Raw genomic sequence first — 21,324 nt, 5'->3', positions numbered from 1 at the left:
ATGCGCTTTCATTCTATATTCAAAAGGATTTTAAAAAACATCTTTATTTATCATCTTCGTTAGTAGCGGTTACAATAGAGAGACAGGTTGATAGCATGGTACAGACAGTTCGTGTGGGTACCTCACGTGGAAATAAGTGGGTGTTCGAAGGTCGCCATGTTGGCTTGTTGTACTCACGTTAGCCTGGGGCCAATGGCCCAAACGAATATCTGCTGCCAGCGAAAGAGGAGGAAGTGTTACCGATTTCACGTTTTATGTATCGGTCACGTGATTGAGAGCTGGCCTCCAGTTGGATAAACCAGGAAGAAGACGGTTGATTTAGATCTGTAGCCGCGAGATTTCGCCCCTGCCTGCTATTTTAGCAAGTTTCGACTGCTACAAACTTGAAGAAAAATTAATTTCTCCAGCTAAAATATTAAACAAATATTCAATGATAATATCGATATATTATCATTGAATATTCATTTAATATTTTGGTGCTAGTGCAGAGAGTGATCCGCGCTATTTTTTTAAATCGTATTTCCAAGTTTAATTAAAGTTTTATGATATATATTTTTATTCGGTTGTAAGGTTGAAGTATAGAATAGGTACAAAACACCCTCCCCTCCCCGTGTTAAGAATGGCTTTTTAAATAATAACGTTATTATTTACGTCCGGATCACTCTCTGCACCAATATTTTCACACAAAATATTATAATTGACAAAAATATTTCTACGTTTTTTTTAGATTACATGGTTAGCTAAAACAAACAAAATATTCGTCTAATATTGAGGAACTTTTCCGGTTATTTCTATCAGCTACCGAGCGAGCCCGAGCCAACTTTGTGGAAATCACAGGTCGCTAAATGCAAAGGCATCGTATTATATAGCGAAAATCAAGATTAAGTGGAGCAATCCAGGAATGATGCTATCCAATGAAAAGGAAGTCTTCGCGTCAGCCTCAACCTATCAATCTATTTATATGTTTTGAAAATGAATTTCCGATTGTTGTTGATTTCTTATATTGGTTCGAAACATATTTCATTGGTATAAACTACAATTAAATATCACTTCCCCGGGAAATTAAATATGACGTCACACCCAAAGCTATAATTATTTTGTCAGGATAATGTTTTAAGCTCCATTTATAAGAAACTCCAATAAAAAAAAAAACACTATTTAAGACTGAAAATCTCAAGGTTTCGCTTTCAATTTCCAGTTATGAGTTTGCTTTATTTGTTGGGAATTTATTACTTGCTATGAATACAAAATTCTCAATTTTTAAGTGCTTAAAATCTCCGATATTTTATTCTTGACCTTTTCCTGTAGTTGTTGTTTTTGTTTTTTTTTTTTTGTTTTTTTTATTATTATTATTTTTTATTTGTTTTTTTTTTTTTTGTAAAATTATGTTTGGTATCGTTTGATCATGACATTGAACACACATATCTTAAATTATGAAATACTTTGAAAAGGTTTAATTAAAATCTTAGGTTTGGACACTATTGACGTAAAGTGTACATCTCGTTTGCGATTTTCTTATATGCAGGTAAACCTCCTAGTTGGAAGAGTTTTCGTTCTCAACGTATGTCCCAATCAGCAGGTCTCTTTCAATTAAATGTAGCAACGTTTACCCTTCAATATAAACTGAAAGATTTCTATCAACGTATTTAAAAAATTTTGAAGAGCGTTACTTGCAACATTGCTAATAAAAACAGAAGAAAACTTGCTAGTAATATTTTAAGTAATTATTTAATACAACAAAAGTACAGAAACATTATTATAATGATAATATTTCTATACTATTGTTATATGACAGAAATAATTTGTAATTGGCCTGGGATGTTATCCTGGGTCCCCAAAAGCAAGTTAGATCAGTTCTGTAATGATCCGGTCCCGTTGATTTTGCGGTGGGAGTTTAGTTCTGTGCAGTTTAGGTGGTCCGCCCTTCCAGGCTTTGCCTTCTCTCTTTGAGAAGGAGTTGTTTTATTGCCAATCGCCTGAGGCACCCTTACCGAGGAATGCCGACGGAATGCCGACGGAATACCTCCTTGGGGGCGTTGACTTCTCAATCCTACTATCCGACATTGATGTACAGTTCTTGCAGTGAGAGAGAACTAAACACCAATTTTTAAATTGAAAAGTATCTGCCCTTCAGACTAAGATCACAGTGTAGTATCTGTTCTGATGCTACATTTAAATTAATTTTTCCTCCCTCGTCAATAGAGGTGAAGCCCTTCTATACTTAGGCAATTCTTATTTTTGCCTATTTCTGGAGTACCCTGTTTGGGGAAGCTGGTTTCCCCCCCCCCCCCCATACACACACATTAAAAACAACCTTGTGTCACATTTTGCTTTCGTGGGCAAGGAAATAAATACTAATAGAAAAGATAGGCTTTTAATATCGAGAAAAAACGCATCTTCATATATAGATTAAACCATCAAGAATGAGCTTAAATTTATGTCTGTTTCTTTATCTTTGCGGGTTTTATCGGAGAATTCTTGTAGGTTTCCTTTTTGTAGGAAAAATTCATAAAGAACAGATTCAAATTCAACTCTTCAGCACTATCATGTAATATCATTCATAGTTTAATCTGCCAGACCTATTTGATTACCTAATGCAACGCTTTTATGGTTGCATGCAACTTGTACAATTACGATGCCATCGCATCTAGCCATGGTGCAAGTAGGCTTTTTTCATTCATCACCTTCTTTCTTATACTGTTCCGAGAATGTTCAATAATGCGAATAAATTGTCGGATGTTGAAGGGTTTACACGCACTTTGAACATCGTCTTCTGTTGTAAATGTAGCTTCAACAATTATTTTCATAATATCTTGCAAATAATAGGCTTTAAGTACAAAAATGATCCCTCGGTCAATGTACTTATTGTATTGAGAGGTGTGAATACAATGTTCGAATGTAGATATTATTGTTATTGATATTAGGAGGATGTCATGTACTGCACTGTCAATATACATGAAACAAAATGATTCTTAAAGAAACACTGAAAATAGTGTTTAGTGAGCCAGACTTTTGTATTGCTGCACACAATAACTCATTTGAATCACATCAGATTTAACAAGCAATAAGGTTCATATCACCTGCAGCATTACTAACCAAAAAGAATTGTTAACCTTTAAATCCAGGGGTACCTTTTTCTTCTTCTATGTATGTGAAGGCAACAAAGGCCGATTCAGCAACATTAAACACTTGTTTCACTTAAAACGGCATATTTTCTCTTTGATTATCCAAGTTATTATACAATTGTATGATTTCGATTACGGACAATCGTTGTTGATTCTTTTGAGGAGAAACATTTTCCTAATGATTTTATTTTTTCTTTGCTCTTTTCACTATGATAAAACGTACACTTGGTGAGGTTTAGTGACTTTGATATTTCAGATAAAACGATTCCTTCGTCTATTCGCTTCATTATCTTTAATTTCTTTGAAACACTGATGTGGTTTTAGACATTCCTGCGAGTTAATATTTTCTTACCAGTTGACGCCATTTTTTTTTTACAAGAGCGTGTAAAAAATATGAAATAGCAAGTATTGTGCAGTTGGTGTTTATTAATATTACTATTATTAAACATAAAGAACAATATAAAGAAACTCATTAATTATTACATCAACTAATTATTATATGTTTTATGTTATTTACTTTAAAAATCCTGCTTGTCGCTTAAAATTTATATAAAAAAGAAATCAATTATTAAATACTATCATATTATAATTGTTCTTGTGCATTTGGGAAGCGTTTCGGTGCGTGTATCAAATCAGAATATATGTCACAATGATGAAATGTGGTATAATAAATGTGTCATAATTGTAGATTGTTCCAATTAGTGTTGTAAAAATTTGGAGGTTTACATATCTATCTATCTATACTCTTATAAATTCGTTTTTTTTTTTTGTATGTGTATTGATATTCAACCCTCTTTTCTATTAGTATTTATTTGCTTTTCCACCAAAGCAAAATGTGACACGAGGTCGTTTTTAATGTGGGGTTAAACCAGCTCCCGAAAAAAAGGGAAAAGGAGCACTCTGGTTGGGACCAAAAATAATAATTGTCCCAGTATAGAGGGTCTCCCCTCCATTGACCGGAACAACTTACCTTAAGTGCAGCATCTGCAGAACAGATATTACACTTTGATCCCGGCCCGAAAACCAAGAACAACAGGGTATTTAATTACTTCTTCACTGAGCAAATTAGGCACAAGGCCTTTTTTAATGTGGAGAGATTGGGGAAATGGGGATCAGCTCCCCAGGGAGTAGGGGAGCTGGATAGTGACAATTGGTATGAAGGGTTTCCCCTACATTGACCAATAAATGATTGCCACAAGGGCAATGGTCTTATGTGTGGGGATACCCCCATATATGGTCTTTGATTGCACTATCTGCTGGAACAGATACTACACTTTGATCCCGTATATATAGTTTATTTCGCCTGAAAAATTTTACAACTTCTTTGTATCGAGCAAGCACCTTAGTGACCACTTGAATGTCCGTGGGGCAAGACACGAACACAGTGACATCATCAGCGAACGTGGAAACCCTGGCTTGTGTGCCTCCAAGGGGAGCTATTCCGCGCAGGACTGGTGTAGTCATCTCGTCCCTTAACTTACAAAGGAGGGTTTCCAACGCCAGGACGTACAAACTCTGCCCTGGTGGAATAGCTGAACATGTGGAGTACAGCGCTTGTGAACTCCCCGGCAGTGATGGTCAATCTGCCGAGTTTTCTTTCAGGGTCGAGGGCTTAGGGGCTGTCTTCCTGCTTGGCGTGGTACCAATGGCCCCACTTTTGTTCAGTTTGAGCAGCCCCCATCTTCCTGGGACGAGACTTCCTTCCCTTTCCGTGGATTCTGTGGGACCGGTTCTCGTCCTTGCTGCTACTGCTGCCGTCACTGCAACACAGGTCTTCCTTAAGTGTCTGGCTCAAGTCAGAATCCATCATGACTAATAAGTCCATGGCCTGTTCCCAGTCGCTTGACAACACGCCCTGTAATGCCTGATCCAGCCCGGTGGTTATCAAAGTGGAGAAATCGGCAGAAGTGGATGGTTTCATTCCCGACCCTAGGAGTTCAGTCCTCCTATGGGCGGGAGGGCTGACAGTTAAAGCCCTCTTCTTCTGTCGATCCCACCAAGCTGGATCACCTCTCCCAGCTGGCCTAAACCTACCACTGCCGGGGACAGAAGTGTTATTAATATTCCAGAAGCCGCTGCCTAGTGCGACGAACTCCTCTACAGTTACGGTGTGGGAGCCAGCACCGGGTCTAGTGCGGGTGGCAGCACCGGGTCTAGTGCGGGTGGCAGCACCGACCGTATCTAATCATCTCTCGAGTGGGCCTGAACCAGTGGCCGTGTCAGGGACACAGCCACCAGAACCCGGGCTAGGCAAAGGAGCGGAGCCCAGACCACATGGTGATGATGGTGAGACTTTCTCTGAGCCTGATCTGGCCCCCAGATTGGGCCGAAGACCCCTCTGGGGACTGGATCCCAGACTAGGCATCGCTGCACTGGAGCCCGGACCAGCTATCCTCCCCCTCTGCGTCTTCTCCCCAGCTCAGACCTGCCGATTTGGCCTAGCTGAGGATTATATTGGATTTGACTCCAACCACGTCAGATGCAGACCGGCCAGCTGCTTAAGTCGAGCCTGGGAAGAAAGACAAACCTGTAAGAAATCGAAAATGAAAAGCAGTTAGTGGCCTCAACAGGAGGCGAGAAAACAAGCAATTAAAACAAAGCTTTGAACCAGACCCAAGGATGTCGGGGACAGCCAAAGTGCTAAACAGAAAAGACAGGAAACTGGTCTTTTCGCTTTGTTCAAATATTTATTCAAAAAGAATATTCCATATTTTACAGAATTTTTACAATAAAAATAATATAAAATGTGAAAATAAATCTTTCTAAATGTGGCATGAGGCCAAAAAGGTTGGGGGGGAGGAATGGGGGTCGGGGGTCGTCCACTTGGCCTATTCACTATAACTAGATGCACTCTAGGCGTTGGATCTACTTAAAACCCCAGATGACATGAACAATATTTACAATGACTTTTTTTAATTTTATTTATTTTTTTTTATTTATAATGATTTTATTTACAATGAAACAATGAAGCTGATGCATATATATGAAGGATGAAATTGTGATGTGTATGATATATGCAGGTGATAAGCGGGGGTAATGAGAGCCTTAAAACACCCCAAAATATAGAAAAATAACAGCAATAAAAAAGTAAATGAACCAAATAAAACGTTAAGCGATGAGTGTGTTAGCGAGGGCCCACCCTTACCTATTTAATTTTGAAATGCTTCCTGTTTTCCGGTATCAGCCGAAAACAAGGGAGCACTTCCTAAGAGGGAATAGGCACAACTACGGACAAAATAAAAAGAGGCATCGGGATATTCGGTGACCTGCAAGAAAAATACCATTGGGACAGGTTTGGAATAAAATAAATTGATCAGGACTGAGCTTCTGTGGAGGTATTCTAACACCTAAAAATAAAGATTGGGGACATGGAGCTCATTTATACCAACTAGCTAAGGGACTGATCCACTACAGGATAGTCTTGATCTGGAATTGAGATTGCTTTTTCGGTCGGCGTCTGCCATGCCTAGGCAGGGAACACGTACTCAAGCCTGTTTTGCGCGAACGCACATAAACTAGCGGTGTGAATCCACCTCCTACCAAACTGTGAGCAAAATAACCTCCTTCTATCGCATCTGATTTTGATTTTAAGTTGGTGTTTAAAATACAAAATCAGATCCCGATGAGAAGGTGGCTTCCCCCACGCCCTATCTCTATGCATGAAACCCACACTACTAGGAACACTATTCGTTCCTCCCTAGGCCACGAAGGATCTGCATTATAGACTACGGATGCTAAATCCAGGATCGTCACCTGATCGGGGACGATGCAAGCCGTGACCTCGCCGACATACCCCCAGAATTCACGGAGCTTGCGACAAGTAAAAAATGTATGTTCTACAGTTTCTAAGCTATCTTCCTCACACCGTGGACAAAAAGGACTAAATGTCCTACCAATTCTGAACAGTATGTCATTGAGGGGTAAAGCGTTTCTAACCAATCGCCAGGTCAAGGAACATTCGGAATTGTTAAGATATCCCCGGCCTGGTGTCCAATTCCATAGACATGGACCTCCCCCTCCGACAGCTGCAGCCGCTCCCCAAGCGGGTTCGAAGTGGTCCCCACCACTAAACCCCGATACAATACCCTTCTAGGCCGTGCAAGGTCAAGGGACCCTGGCATCGCTCTAAGCGCATTTCGGCATTCATTGAGGAATTGTGATTGCCCTCTTGGTCTTCTCTGGCATTCAATTAAGTGATTGGTGATGAGGTTGGGAAATGCTTCACCAACTGCAGAACCCCAATCAGAATCCTCAATCAGAGTTCTACCCAGGAAGGCCAACCTTTCGGCATTTTTATGAGGCATCCCCAGGCCCCCATCTACAAGACGTTGATTACAGACCTGTCTATGGACAAGCGACCGTCGCTCATTCCACAACAGTGAAAAGAGTGCATGCATTAAGGCCGCCATACGGACCGCAGGTAGAGAAAGTACAGCCAGCCGGTAAAGGATCAGCAGAAACACGTAAGTAGTACATGCCTCCACTCTACCTTTAAGGGACAATCCTCTTCAAAGCCAAACACTCACAGACGCTTCGACCTTGGTCTGTACCTCCAATCAATTCTTATCAAGACAGAGACTGGGTCCAAACCAAACACCAAGAATCCGGATCGGGCCATCTGTCCAGACAAATGCGCCAGGCAGAGCATTTGATCCCTGCCAAGCGGCTAACCTCAGACCAATGGATTTGCTGAGATTGACTACGGCCCCTGTAACTTTTTCATAATGCTTGAGAGCCTTAATCACTGTAATAATATCAACGATGCTCGAAACAAATACAGTGACATCATCATCAAACGTGGAAACCCTGGCTTGGGCACCGCCAGGAAGAGCAATACCGTGCAGGGCCGGTCCAGCCACCCTAGACCTCACGTTCCTAAGGAATGGTTCCAACGCGAGGACATATAACATGGGCAACAACGGACACCCCTGTCGCACTGACCGAGAAACCATGAACTGCGCCAACCGCACCCTGTTGACCTGCACAACTGCCATCGGCCGAGCATACAAAATGGAGATCCATCTGCAGAAGCCGGACCCAAAGCCAGCGATCTCTAAAACAGCCATCAGGAAACGATAATCAACGCCTTGGACTGATCAGTGCGGCTTCCATGTCGTCTTCTAGGTTTTCTAGGTTTCTGTACGAATCAAATGCAAATTGTTTTGAATTGATCTCCTCTTCACAGCGTAATTCTGATCTGGTTCGATCAAGTCAGTGATAACAACCTGCAAACGATTCGTAAGAACTCGGGCCAGGATTTTCAAATCCGTATTCAACAACGTGATGGGCCTAAAATCATCCAACCCCCAACATGTGTATCCCTCTTCTTCAGAAGTGTGACCACGCCTTTGGTAACCTGACTCGGGATGGATCCCATGTCAAACCAGTGGTTAAACACACCCATCAGAATCGGAACAAACATGTGCGACAACCTCAAGTATAGCTCGTAGGGCAGTCCATCGAGTCCTGGTGATCTATTATAGGCGACCTGCTTCATAGCAGCTATGACCTCACACTCTATAACCTGACCATCGCAACTAGCTGCTCGGGCCGCCTCCAGGCGGGGCAAGCCAGCCAAATAGTTGCCAAACTCCTGGACGTGGAGTCTGGACAGCTGTGCGAAACGATCTTCAAAGTGCACTCAAAACTGCTCGCAAATCTCCCGAGCCAACACTAAGGAGTGTCCTTCTGGGCTCTGAATCTTACGAATATAATTATCCGATTTGCGCCCGAGCGAATGGATTCGTTCTGATTTGTCCACATTCACAGCTTCGTTGGGCATCTTTTTAATTCCAGCCCTAACTACCTGGCCCTGATATCGCTCGCTAGCTAAACGACTCAGGTCCGCCTTAGCTAGGCATATCTCTATGGAATCCCCCCCCCCTGCCACCACCCGGGATAGTCTATCCTCTAGAAGCTTCTCTGCCTTGGCCCTATCTAGAGTGAGGCATTAGCCATATTTGACAGAAAAATCTCTAATACTAGATTTGGCGTTTACCCACCACCTACTCCCGGTAATCCCTTCTTGATGTGTTCAGTTAGCTTTTCCCGGAAGTCATCTATCTCCAGTGAAGAGGTATTTAACTTCCACTACCCGGCTAACTTGGGGTGCCTATCTAAATCTAACCTGGCCACAAGTAGTTTGTGGTCAGAGTGGCCTAACCAGTGGAACGTGGGACAAGATATGTATTCTATATTGCCTCTTCTAACTAACAACCGATCCAAGTAAGTACTTGAAACGGAAGGCCTGCTAGAGAGGCACGTCCATATCTCCCGCCCTGGATGATCCACCCGATACCTGTCTACCAGATCGCATCTAGCCATCAGGTCCGACAGACACCCATCCGTCCCTCTAGTCCCTCCCACTTATCTACTCTGGGATCAAGGATGACATTCCAATCACCCACTAGAACTAACCATTCCGAACCCCCAAGAAACACCTTCAACCGCCGGAAAAAGGAAGCCCGCTCCCGTATGCAATTGGGCACATACACCACGACGACTCAAAACGGTCTATTTGCCAAGGCAACATCGGCCACGATCAGTCTACTATAAGTATCCGCATGAACAACGCTAACCATTGCAGAAAGGGTGCGCCTAACTAACAAAGAAACCCCCCTACTTTGACTATCATTGTATGCTGAAAAGACATCGTAATGCCCCTCCAGCTCCCGATGATCGTCAACGGAATTATAGTGAGTCTCCTGTAACGTAGCCACATCTATGTTCATGGACATGAGGTCCCTCAGTACCCTAGCGGCTTTACTTCGCCACCTCATGCCCCTTACGATAAAGCTAGCAAGGTACAAGGACATGACCATTGTGCCTATTCATCGACAACCACCGGCCTAAAGTCTTTTGTAACTAGGATGCCACAAGATTGGGCGAGGTTGCCCGAAAGCAACTTGGACATTACTCGTCCATCTCGCACAATACCCCCAACATCCAATGGGAATGTTAACTTCAAGGCCCTATAAAAACAAGGGTGGACGTAAATAGGGACCCTCCCTTCGCATCTGGGTGCCAGCTAGTTGAGGTAGTCGTGCCCCTCTTCCACCAGTTTAATATTTGGGAACACCCCCTTCGCCTCCTCAATCATATTCCACATGGGCTTTGTGCGACCGACTTTTGTGTGGCACACAAAGGTCATGACTAAGGGAGCGTTTGGGAAATTCTTAGGGTTGGAGATTTTCTTTCTCTCTACTTTGTCTAAGTTTCGGAGCGGCCTAAGTAGACCCCTGTGACGCTGCGTGATATAACTATCAGCATGAAGAGGGTCTACGTTGCATATCCAATCTCCTGGAAGATAGGGTAGCTGCTTTGTCTTCTCTCTCCGTATTGGAGAAGCAGAGGCAGCTCTTCTGCTGAGGGGTGTCTCCAGCCTCTCCTGGGACAAAGATCTAGCAACTGCTGGGGGGGGAATCAAAAAGGGGTGGGGATTTTGGTTCAGCCGATGAGGTCTGGGTTAGGGTTTTGGGTGACTGAACCGTAGAGACAGCCTCCTTGGTCTTTTTAGCTTTTTGCTTTCTTTTGGTTTTTCGGCCTTGGCACTCTGCTACAAAAGCCTCACTGCTGCCGACATTTTTCTCTGCTCGTGTGTCTTCTCCTGCACCCCTTCTGATTCGGATGAGGAGACCGGATTTTTTCTCTTTAGGCCGCTCACAGCATCGATTTTTGTTTTACTGGTGGAAGAACTCATAGACGACCCTGCAGGAACTGGCCGACCTTGGACCTCAGAGGGCTGCTCTCTTGTGGAGGGGGTCTTCGCGGTCTTCCCACTTTTCTTAACTACCTTGGTCCAGCCGTCCGATGTTGTTGAAGGTGTTGCAGTTGGTGTTTTTTCTATGCCCCCTCCGGCTGGTTTCTCAGGGGCTGCTGGTGCCACACCCTTCTGCTTTTCAGCGACTTTAACTTGAGGGATCCGTTTAGGGCAATCCCTCACCATATGCCCTATTAATTGGCAATGCCAACAGTGAGGTTTTCGCCCCTCGACGATGACGCTCATAGTCCAAACGTCACTTCTGAGCAGGGCCAGTATTTTCTTGAAGCCCTCCCGGTCACAACGCATTCTGACTGAGTAGTCCCCTACCATAAGGCTACGGAGGCCACGGGCCAGGAGGACAGCTTCGATGAACCCATATTGGCTCATTATTGCACCTATTTGCACAACAGAGTCCAGGAACCAGGGGACGCCTAGAATATAAACGGTGGTTTGACTCCTGCTCAGATATACCGGCTTGAAGTGCAGATGCTTCCAATTCAGGTCGCACTTGGACAGTTTGACTGCGTCATCGACGGTCGGCAGCAGCAGGTCCCACATGGCATAACTGCGATGACAAATGTACATCGCAGGTATTTGGAGATCCCCCAGCATCTCTGCTATGATGTCCTTAGAAACCCCTGCAAGACTTTTCTTTTTCCAATCCGTGGTGACTAATGATATTATCCTTGTGGATAGTCTTTCCACAACACCTGGCAGGGGTTTGATAATGTTACCGTCAGTATATTCCTTATATTTGGAGTTAAATAACTGACGGTAATCTTCAGGAGTAAGTTGGGACTGGGTCCCCACACCTTCTCTGCTGCCGAGGGCGTTGGTGTTGCTGGCATCGGTGATTTCAGCAAGGTTGGTGTTCTCTGCCCCGGCAGGATCATTGAGCAGGTTGACTAAATTGTCTGCGTGTTGGTTCCTGGCAGTGTAGGCCAATCTGCCGGGCTTTCCACCGGGGACAATGGTTTTTGGACTGGTGTGGAATCAACAGCCCCACTCTTTTGGTCTGTGCAAGCAGCCCCCTTCTTCTTCCCGGAATGGGATGCTCTCGCTTCATCTGCTTTTCTTGTCTTTGGACTCTCTTCCTGGCTGCTTTCGTCACTGCTGCATTGCAGATCCTGGCCCAACGTCATGTTCAGCTGAGAGTCCAGAAATGAGAGCATATTGATGGCCTCTTCCCGGTCGTCTGGCACTGCATTTTTAAATGTCTGATCCGGGTTGGTGGTTCTCAAAGTGGAGAAATCGGCAGAGGTGGAAGGTTTTATTCCCGTCCCTAGGAGTTCTGTCCTCCTATGGGTGGGAGGACTAACAGTTAAAGCCCTCTTCCTCTGCCGATCCCACCGAGCCGGATCACCTCTCCCAGCTGGCCCAAACCTACCACTGCCGGAGATAGCAATGTAATTAATAGACCAGGAGCCGCCACCTAGTGCGACGAACTCCTCTACACCACCGGGTCTAGTGCAGAGGGGGTGGGGCAGCACCGACCGTACCTAATGGTCTATCACCGACCTGGATCAGGCGTTGGCCATATTTGACAGAGAAGTCTCTAATACTAGATTTGGCGTTTACCCACCACCTACTCCCGGTAACCGCCCCGACTAATCCCTTCTTAAAGTGTTCAGTTAGCCTTTCCCAGAAGTCATCTATCTCCAGTAAGGAGGTATTTAACTTCCAGTACCCGGCTAACTTGGGGTGCCTATCTAAATCTAACCTGGCCACAAGTAGTTTGTGGTCAGAGTGGCCTAACCAGTGGAACGTGGGACAAGATATGTATTCTACATTGCCTCTTCTAACTAACAACCGATCCAAGTAAATACTTGAAACGAAAGGCCTGCTAGAGAGACACGTCCATATCTCGCATCCCGGATGATCCACCCGATACCTGTTTACCAGATCGTATCTAGCCATCAGGTCCGACAGACTGGTTTCACACCCATCCGTCCCTCTAGTTCCGCCCACCTTATCTACTCTGGGATCAAGGATGACATTCCAATCACCCACTAGAACTAACCATTCCGAACCCCTGAGAAACACCTCCAACCGCTGGCAAAAGGAAACCCGCTCTCGTACGCAATTGAGCGCATACACCGCGATGACTCGAAATGCTCTATTTGCCACGGTAACATCGGCCACGATCAGTCTACCATCAGTATCCGCATGAACAACGCTAACCATTGCAGAAAGGGTGCGCCTAACTAACAAAGAAACCCCCCTACTTTGACTATCACCGTATGCTGAAAAGATATCATAATGCCCCTCCAGCACCCGATGATCGTCAACACAATTGTAGTGAGTCTCCTGTAACGTAGCCACATCTATGTTCATGGACATGAGGTCCCTCAGTACCTAGCGGCTTTACTTCGGCACCTCATGCCCCTAACGTTCAAACTACACAAGCTCAAGGATGTGCCCATTGTGCCTAGATATCCACAACCACCGGCCTAAAGTCTTTGCTTAGAAGAGTGCCGCAGGATTGGTGAGGTTGCCCGAAAGCAACTTGGACGTTACTCGTCCATCTCGCGCAATGCCTCCGACATCCAACGGAAACGTTAATTTAAGGGGCCTATACAAACAAGGGTGGACGTAAATAGGGACTCTCCCTTTGCATCTGGGTGCCAGCTGATTGAGGTGAGTCGTGTCCCTCTTCCACCAACTTTAAATTCGGAATTGCCTCCTTCGCTTCTTCGATCATATTCCACATGGCCTTCGGGCGTCCTGTTCTTGTTTGACGCACAAAGGTCATAACTAAGGGGGCGTCTGGGAAGTTTTGGGGGTTTGTAACTCTCTTCCCATCGATGTTCTTCATCTCCCTCAGCGGCTTAATTAGACCTCTATGATGCTGCGTTATGTAAGTATCAGCGTGAAGGAGGTCTACATTGCAGATCCGGTCTCCAGGACGGTAGGGGAGCATTTTTGTCTTTTCTTTCCTTACAGGAGATTCTGAGGCAGCTCTTCTGCCGCTGTTGGTTTGTCTCACCGGCTTTTCCCGGGACAATGATCGGGCTCTGGTTGGGGGGGTATCAAAAAGGGGTGGGGATTTTGGTTCAGCCGAAGGGGTTTGTGTTGGGGTTTTGGGTAGCTGAACCGTAGAGACAGTATTCTCTACGTTCATAGAGGACGGGGAATGGGACCCAGCCTCCTTGTTCTTCCTTGCCTTCTTTTTATTCTCCTTTTTCGGCACTTGGCACTCTACCACAGTAGCCTGTTCTTTATCTTGCTCCCCTTCTGATTCGGATGAGGAGACCGGATGATTTCTTTTCTGGCCGCTGGCAACTTTTTAGTGGTGACATTGGTGGAAGAACTCGTAGACGACCCTGCAGGAACTGGCCGACCTTGTACCTCAGGGGGCTGCTCTCTTGTGGAGGGAGTCTTTGTGGTTCTTCTATTCTTTCTAACCACCTTGGTCCAGCCGTCTGATGTTGTGTAAGGCGTTGGAGTTGTTTTTCCCATGCCCCCTTCGGCTGGCTTCTCAGGGGCTGCTGGTACCACTGCCGGCAGTTTTGCAGCTACTACCACAGGCTGCGGGTTTCTTTTGGGGCATTCCCGTGCCATATGGCCCTGCTGTTGACAATTCCAGCAGTGGGGCCTGCGACCGTCTACTATAATACTCATCGACCATATGTCGCATCTGAGTAGGGGGGGAATTTTTTGCAACCCTTCCTTGTCTAGGCACATTTTCAGATTGTAGTCCCCTACCATAAGGTTACGGGGACCACGGACAGGGAGGATGGATTCAACGTCCCATACTGGCTCATAAATGCCCCTAATTGCTTAGGGCCAAGAAAGCATGGGACGCCCAAGATTGACACATTGGTCCGTGTCTTGCTTGCTTAAGGCAGAGGTGTTTCCACCTTAGCTCCGACCTGAATATTTTGATGGCGTCTTCTTCTCTCGGCAGCAGCAAATCCCACATCGCATAACTACGATGACAGATGTAGGTTGCGGGGATGTTGAGTTCCCCCAGAATTTCTGCCATGCTATCTTTGGACACTCTGGTCAGGGCTCTCTTTTTGGAGTCCATGGAGACTAGCAATACTATCCTTTTTGATAGTCTTCTTTCCACAGCGAGAGCATGTTGATGACCTCTTCCTAGTCGTCTGGCACATCGTTCGTAAACGCCTGATCCGGGTCAGTGGTTCTCAAAGTAGAAAAATCGGCAGAGGTTGATGGGTTTATTCCCGACCCCAGGAGTTCAGTCCTCCTATGGGCAGGAGGGCTAACAGTTAAAGCCCTCTTCCTCTGCCGATCCCACCGAGCTGGATCACCTCTCCCAGCTGGCCTAAACCTACCACTGCCGGGGACAGCAGTGTCATTAGTAGTCCAGGAGCCACCGCCTAGTGCGACGAACTCCTCTACAGATACGGTGCAGGGGCCAGCACCGGGTCTAGTGCGGGGGTGGGGGCAGCACCGACTGTACCTCTTGATCTCTAGAGTGGGCCTGAACCAGTGGCCATGTCAGGGACACGACCACCAGAACCCGGGCTAGGCAAAGGAGCAGAGCCCGGACCGTGTGGCGGTGGTGGGTGGACTTTCTCAGGGCCTGATCCGACCCCCATATTGGGCCGAAGCCCCCTCTGGGAACTGGACCCCGGGCTAGGCATTTCTGCACTGGAGCCCGGACCAGCTATCCTCCCCCTCTGCATCTTCTCCCCAGCTCAGACCCGCCGATTTGGCCTGGCTGAGGATTATATTGGATTTGACTCCAACCACCTCAGACGCAGACCGGACAGCTACTTAAGTCGAGCCTGAAAAAGATCAAAAAGTAAAAAACAGTTAATGGCCTCAACAGGAGGCGAGAAAAACAAGCAATAAAAAACAAAGCTTTAACCAGACCCAAGCGGTCTGGTAGCTGGTCCTTGGATGTCTGGGCAAACAGAAAAGACAGGAGACCGGTCTTTTCGGTTTATTTAAAAAGAAAATACAACTTCCTTATATATGGGTTGTGGAATTGCATTCACTAGCAAAAGATCTAGCTTATCTCCATATTCTTTTAAGCATTCATTTTAATTAATTCCATATTAGTTTATTCGGTTTTCTTATGGGATGATCATCTTTAGTTAACTATTACGTGTAATTATATTCATGTAGATATTCTACATAATTTATATTTGCATAATATTTGCGTAAAAATTTTATATTAAACACAAAACTTTCCATATATATTTATGTACACATATATATTTTTGTTTAACAAATTTTGCCTACCAAACTCCCTTTAGAGTTTTTTGGTCTACAGACAGACTTCATATATAAGGTACTTGAATCAATGCAAAACTATATTTTGGTTTTACCTGGAAAAATTCTGTGCAAAAGTGTGAAAATTTAAAAAAAATGAAATTTGACAGGTGAAGGTCGAACGCCGGCATAACGAATGCATAACGTAGTAGCTATTAGTTCATGTTTTAATTTTTAGCCTTGTGTTATAAATGTCTTCATAGCCCAGTCATTGATGACAGAGGCAAAAATAAATCATGAGCTGAACGTTTTGGTTTCGATTCTCGGTGGTGGCGCACGAGTCTTTTTTTTTAATTATTACTACATATTGCGTCCAATCTATCTATATATCTATAAAAGTGAAAGCGTCTGTCCGTGTGTCTGTGTACATTTCCCTACGCAATAACTCTGTCAATTTTCAGTCTGCAGACTCGAAATTTGATATACAGGGTACTGAGATTTGGGAAAATCTTTGTAATCCGTTTTCGGCCAGAAATTTGGCTGTCAAGGGGTCAAAGTTCAACGATTTGACCTTTGAGAACTCTACCAAACTCCTCCGCCAATTTTGGATATAAACACTTGAAATTTTAGATATAGGTTCCTTGGACATGAATCTAACTTAATAAGTTGATTTGTTAAAATGTTAAATGTTAAGGGGTCAAAAAATTTGACCTCTGCGGTCTCTATGAAATTACTCAGACAACTTCTGGTCTAAAGATTTGAAATTTTACATAAAGGGTATTCAGGTGTTTTTCCCCCGTTTTTTTCCTCCTTCGTAGTATGGGTTCGAGCCTGCCTTCCTAATACCACTTTTTCTTTTTTTGCTCAACATACACCTCCAAACACCCGGGCAACACCGGGCACCCATGCTAGTATATCTATAAAAGTGAACATGTCTGTGTATCTGTGTACATTTCCCTATGCAATAACTCCGTCAATTTTCAGTTTACAGACTCGAAATTTGACCTTTGAGAAATCTACTAAACTCCTCCGCCAATTTTGAGTCTAAATACTTGAAATTTTATATATAGGTTTCTTGGACATTGATCTAACTTAATAAGTTGATTTGAGCCCAAAACAATAAATGTTAAGGGGTCATAATAGGGTCCAAAGTTTTTAAAAAGTTACCTCTGCGGTCTCTACCAAATTACTCAGACAATTTGTGGTCTAAACATTTGGAATTATACATAAACGGTATTCAGACATGGGGCTTTTTAATCGGTTTTTGGTCGAACTTTTGGCTGCCAAGGGGTCGAAGTGCAAAAGATTTGACCTTTGAGTTCTCTAGTAAACTATTCAGCCAATTTTGTGTCTAAACATTTGAAATTTTACATAAAGGATATTCACACATGCAGCAAGCTTTTTTAATCAGTTTTTGAGCGAAAATTTGTCTGGCAAGAGGTCAAATTTTACAGAGTTGACCTTTGCAGACTCTACCAAACTCCTCCGTCAATTTTGGGTCTAAACACTTGAAATTTTAGATGTATGTTACTTGGACATGGGTCAAATATTTGAATTTAATTTGAGCCTAAAACAATAAATGTTAAGGGGTCAAAATTGGGTTCAAAATTTAAAACAAAATTGACGTCTGCGGTCTCTACCAAGGTTTCTCTATGGTAGTTAACGAAACCTATTATATAGAAAGGCATTACGATACATATTCATACTTTTTAATATATACATATGCTCATAAGGTTATGAACAGTACATAGGGCGCGAGCAAAGCCGGGCGGAACTGCTAGTATATATATATGTGTGTGTGTGTGTGTGTGTGTGTGTGTGTGTGTGTGTGTGTGTGTGTGTGTGTGGTGTTCCAATTCATAAACCCAAAATGAATCGAAGTTAAAATGGGTGTCAACATTGTTTTTATAAGATATTTGGGTGCGATCTAAATTCCGGGGAAAGATGGGGTGTATACTTTATGAATGTGAGCAGTAGGGTTTTTTGAGGTTCTTAGTGCTGTTATCCTCATTTTTGTCGAAAAAAAAGAGGCCTTCCATTTCATGCGTCTAATTAAATTCTCCATCTTCCATATTAGTTTCAGGAGGTAATCCGTGCGGCTTGTGTAGGGATGTGAATAAGAGACTTATCAAAGTTGATCCTTTCCATGTTCGTGTTTAATAAGACACGTTTAAGAGTGTTCGACAATGTGGAGCCGGTTGTATCGATTGATTTCCTAGATGTAAATCCAATGAACTTGCGTGCTCAATAAAGGATAGAGCTGGTATATAGTTTGTTTATTATACAAACATTATTGGTTACATATGTGCATACACGTTTCAGTGGAATCCTAATTCAGGGACAACACTTCATCAGACCAAAAAAGAATCGAAATTGAAACGGGTGCCAAGATTACATTTGTTTTTATAAAATATTTGGGTGCGTGGAAAGTTGGGGTAATGTCAGCAGTAGTTTTTTTTTAAGTTTGGTGAGGGGAACGGGAAATGCTGTTTCCTATGCTTAAGCTGTCATTAGTAGAGAGGTGTTAGCTTTTATTGCCCTTGATTTAAAATTTCCCAACTCCACTGAAACAAGTATGCACATGTTCATCTCCCTGTGTCTTAGGAAAATTCAAGGCTGCTTCTTCTATTGGAGTTTTTTGTCCAAGTATGGAATTCGCTTGTTTGTTATGGCGAAGTTGAGGCCTTTATTTAGTACTATTCGTTTTTGTATCATTGGATACTAGTCTATTATAAGAGATATGTTTTCAAGGGACTTTGTTCCACCGGCAGTTGTTAATTCTGTCTCGTACAAGTCCGTGTCCCACTCGAATTATGATTTTATGTGTTCTCCTGGAGTTGACTCGGATTATTAAAGTTAGGCCCGATGGTGTTAGTTTGAGATCTCGGCGCCGACAAAGGAATGTTAAGTGGTTGATCATTCTTGCTAGTTTCTGGTAAGACTTTTCAAGCGTTTTCCATTTTTTTTTTTTCGGGTCTATACCGATTTTTTAATGCAATTCCGAATGTTTTAGATGAGATATGAATGCTTGCGTTATCTTGATTAATCGGGCTATTACTCTCATTTTGGGTGTTATTAGTACAACATTTCAGTCGCTGCAACCTACGACTTTCTTCAGGTGTTGAGAATATGCTTCTTTTCATACTAAAGAAAAAGAGGATTTGCTCTGCAATACAAGAATTCGAACCCTTTGTTTGATCTCATGAAGAAGGTTCAATCATAAGGAGTCACTAAGATAGTTGTTAAAGGTTTTTCTATGGCTCAATTTTTCGAAATATCTAATTGTTAATAGTAGTGAAAAAAGTGTTTTACGAAACAGAGGATCGATACCCATCCGTTTTTTTTTTTGTTTTTTTTTAAACACGATGTAAGAGGGGCAACTCCAAGAAAACGAGGTTTTTGTTATTTTGAAGTTACCTGCCTTGGCTTGGGTTGAGACTAGAAGAAAACTAAACAGCTGTCACACGAGGAAAGATCGGAAAATCAGTCCTAGCTAAACATGTGTGGAAAAGGGGAGTAATCGTTTCCCAATGTGGGATGATGTCAAAATACTAGATATAGAAAAAAGATGGCAGATTAGAAAACTTCAAGAGGCAGCACATATGATAGATAATAATAACATCATTAGTCACCCAAGCATAGAACTAAGCTGCTTTTGGGTGCCTCTAGTTACAAAATTACGGAAAAAGAAAACATGATATATGCCCAACCTACGGGAGGTAACTTCACAATAACAAAAAGCTCTTTTTTTCTTAGAATTTTTATATACTTTTAACCTTCCATCGCTCGATACAAATTTTTATGTATTTTACTTTTCACTTTTCTACTTTCTATTTTTGCTCCGATTCACTTTCACCTCATTTGCGCCTGAAAATGGTTCGCGGTTGAATCGAAAACGCTCGTGATAACTATGGAACTTTCATCAATATTTTCGATTTTGATATAAAAATAGATTATACGGAAAATCGAAAAAATTAAAAAAAAAGAATCATACAGCAAAGTATCTCCGTTATATTTCATAATGTCTGTTTAAATATATATGTGTGTGTGTGTGTGTGTGTGTGTGTGTGTGTGTGTGTGTGTGTGTGTGTGTGTGTGTGCTATGCATGAAATGCGTTATTGTCTTCGTCTTTATTATTGAATTTTCACTTAATTTCAGCAAATGCACGGTTCAATACTTCATTTGTTGTCAGACGGATATATCATGATTGTCGCCTGTAAGTATTTTCAATACCTCATATTTAATATAATATAATATATATATACATATATATATATATATATATATATATATATATATATATATATATATATATATATATATATATATATATATATATTGTGTGGTATTTATTATTTGTCCACTAAAGTAAGTATCCGCATGTAAGCTTTTAGTTTGCTTTATACGGTGGGTTGTTGGTGTTTTATTTAGCAATATAATTAATATTGCTAATGTTATTCCTTTTGGCATTCCAGGGACGCTTTTTGTAAAAATTGATGTAATTTTATTTTATTCTAAACAAAATAAATGTTTATAATTATTTGTAGTAGTAGGTGTTTATGTACATAAGCAATTGTATAATAGCTTTTATGCATGTGTGTATGCATTGAACAGCTATCATAAACTAGATGAGGTATTCATACAATACTTAATGCAATTGGAGGCTATAGAGTAATGTCAAATTTATTTCTGAACAGAATCCTTTACAGAATCTTCAGGATATAGAATTTTTCAAGAACAGACAAGTAATTTATTAAACTTATAAATAATTTTGAAACAATAAATTGATGAAATATGAAATCTGCAGAGAACTTCTACGCATTTTTTTGATATGCAATGTTTTATGATATATATGTAGAATTTAAGATACAGAACCTATTTTAATCTGATTTATGAATTTTTTAGAATTATGGGTCTTTGGACAAAACTTATCGTCACCAAGATCGGTGTATTGGAAAATTCAAAATGGCACCCGACTCTCTCTTTAACACGGTTAGTTCGGGAAAAGGTGTTATAAATAATAAACTAGATAAAATACTATTTAAAAAAACACCGAATATATGTCAACCTATATCACGGGAATATATATTGAGCGAGTTTCTAACAGTATTTTGTCTAGTTTTATATTTATAGCACCTTTTCCCAAACTTACTGCGTTAAAGAGAGTCGGGCGCCATTGTGAATTTTCCAATGCATCGATAAACGCAGTATGGTTTTCGAGCTGAATAAACATGTTTCATTAAATAAAAACA

At 42.4% G+C, this 21,324-nt stretch overlaps 1 protein-coding gene across 1 annotated transcript in view; it reads left to right on the top strand.

The window, feature by feature from the left end:
- The window catches only part of LOC145294236 (chromaffin granule amine transporter-like), a 213,123-nt gene that overhangs the window by 153,427 nt on the left and 38,372 nt on the right, over positions 1 to 21,324 (top strand). The window contains exon 9 of the mRNA XM_080141341.1: positions 20,231 to 20,288. Coding sequence (XP_079997467.1) covers positions 20,231 to 20,288 — 58 coding nt within the window. The remainder of the gene's footprint in view (positions 1 to 20,230; positions 20,289 to 21,324) is intronic.

The sequence above is a fragment of the Euprymna scolopes genome, chromosome 15 (assembly GCF_053919585.1).
Source record: "Euprymna scolopes isolate OS-2025 chromosome 15, ASM5391958v1, whole genome shotgun sequence".
Lineage (NCBI taxonomy): Eukaryota > Metazoa > Mollusca > Cephalopoda > Sepiida > Sepiolidae > Euprymna > Euprymna scolopes.
Note: the sequence above shows the minus strand (reverse complement) of the source record. Positions and strands in the feature narration are given on the sequence as shown.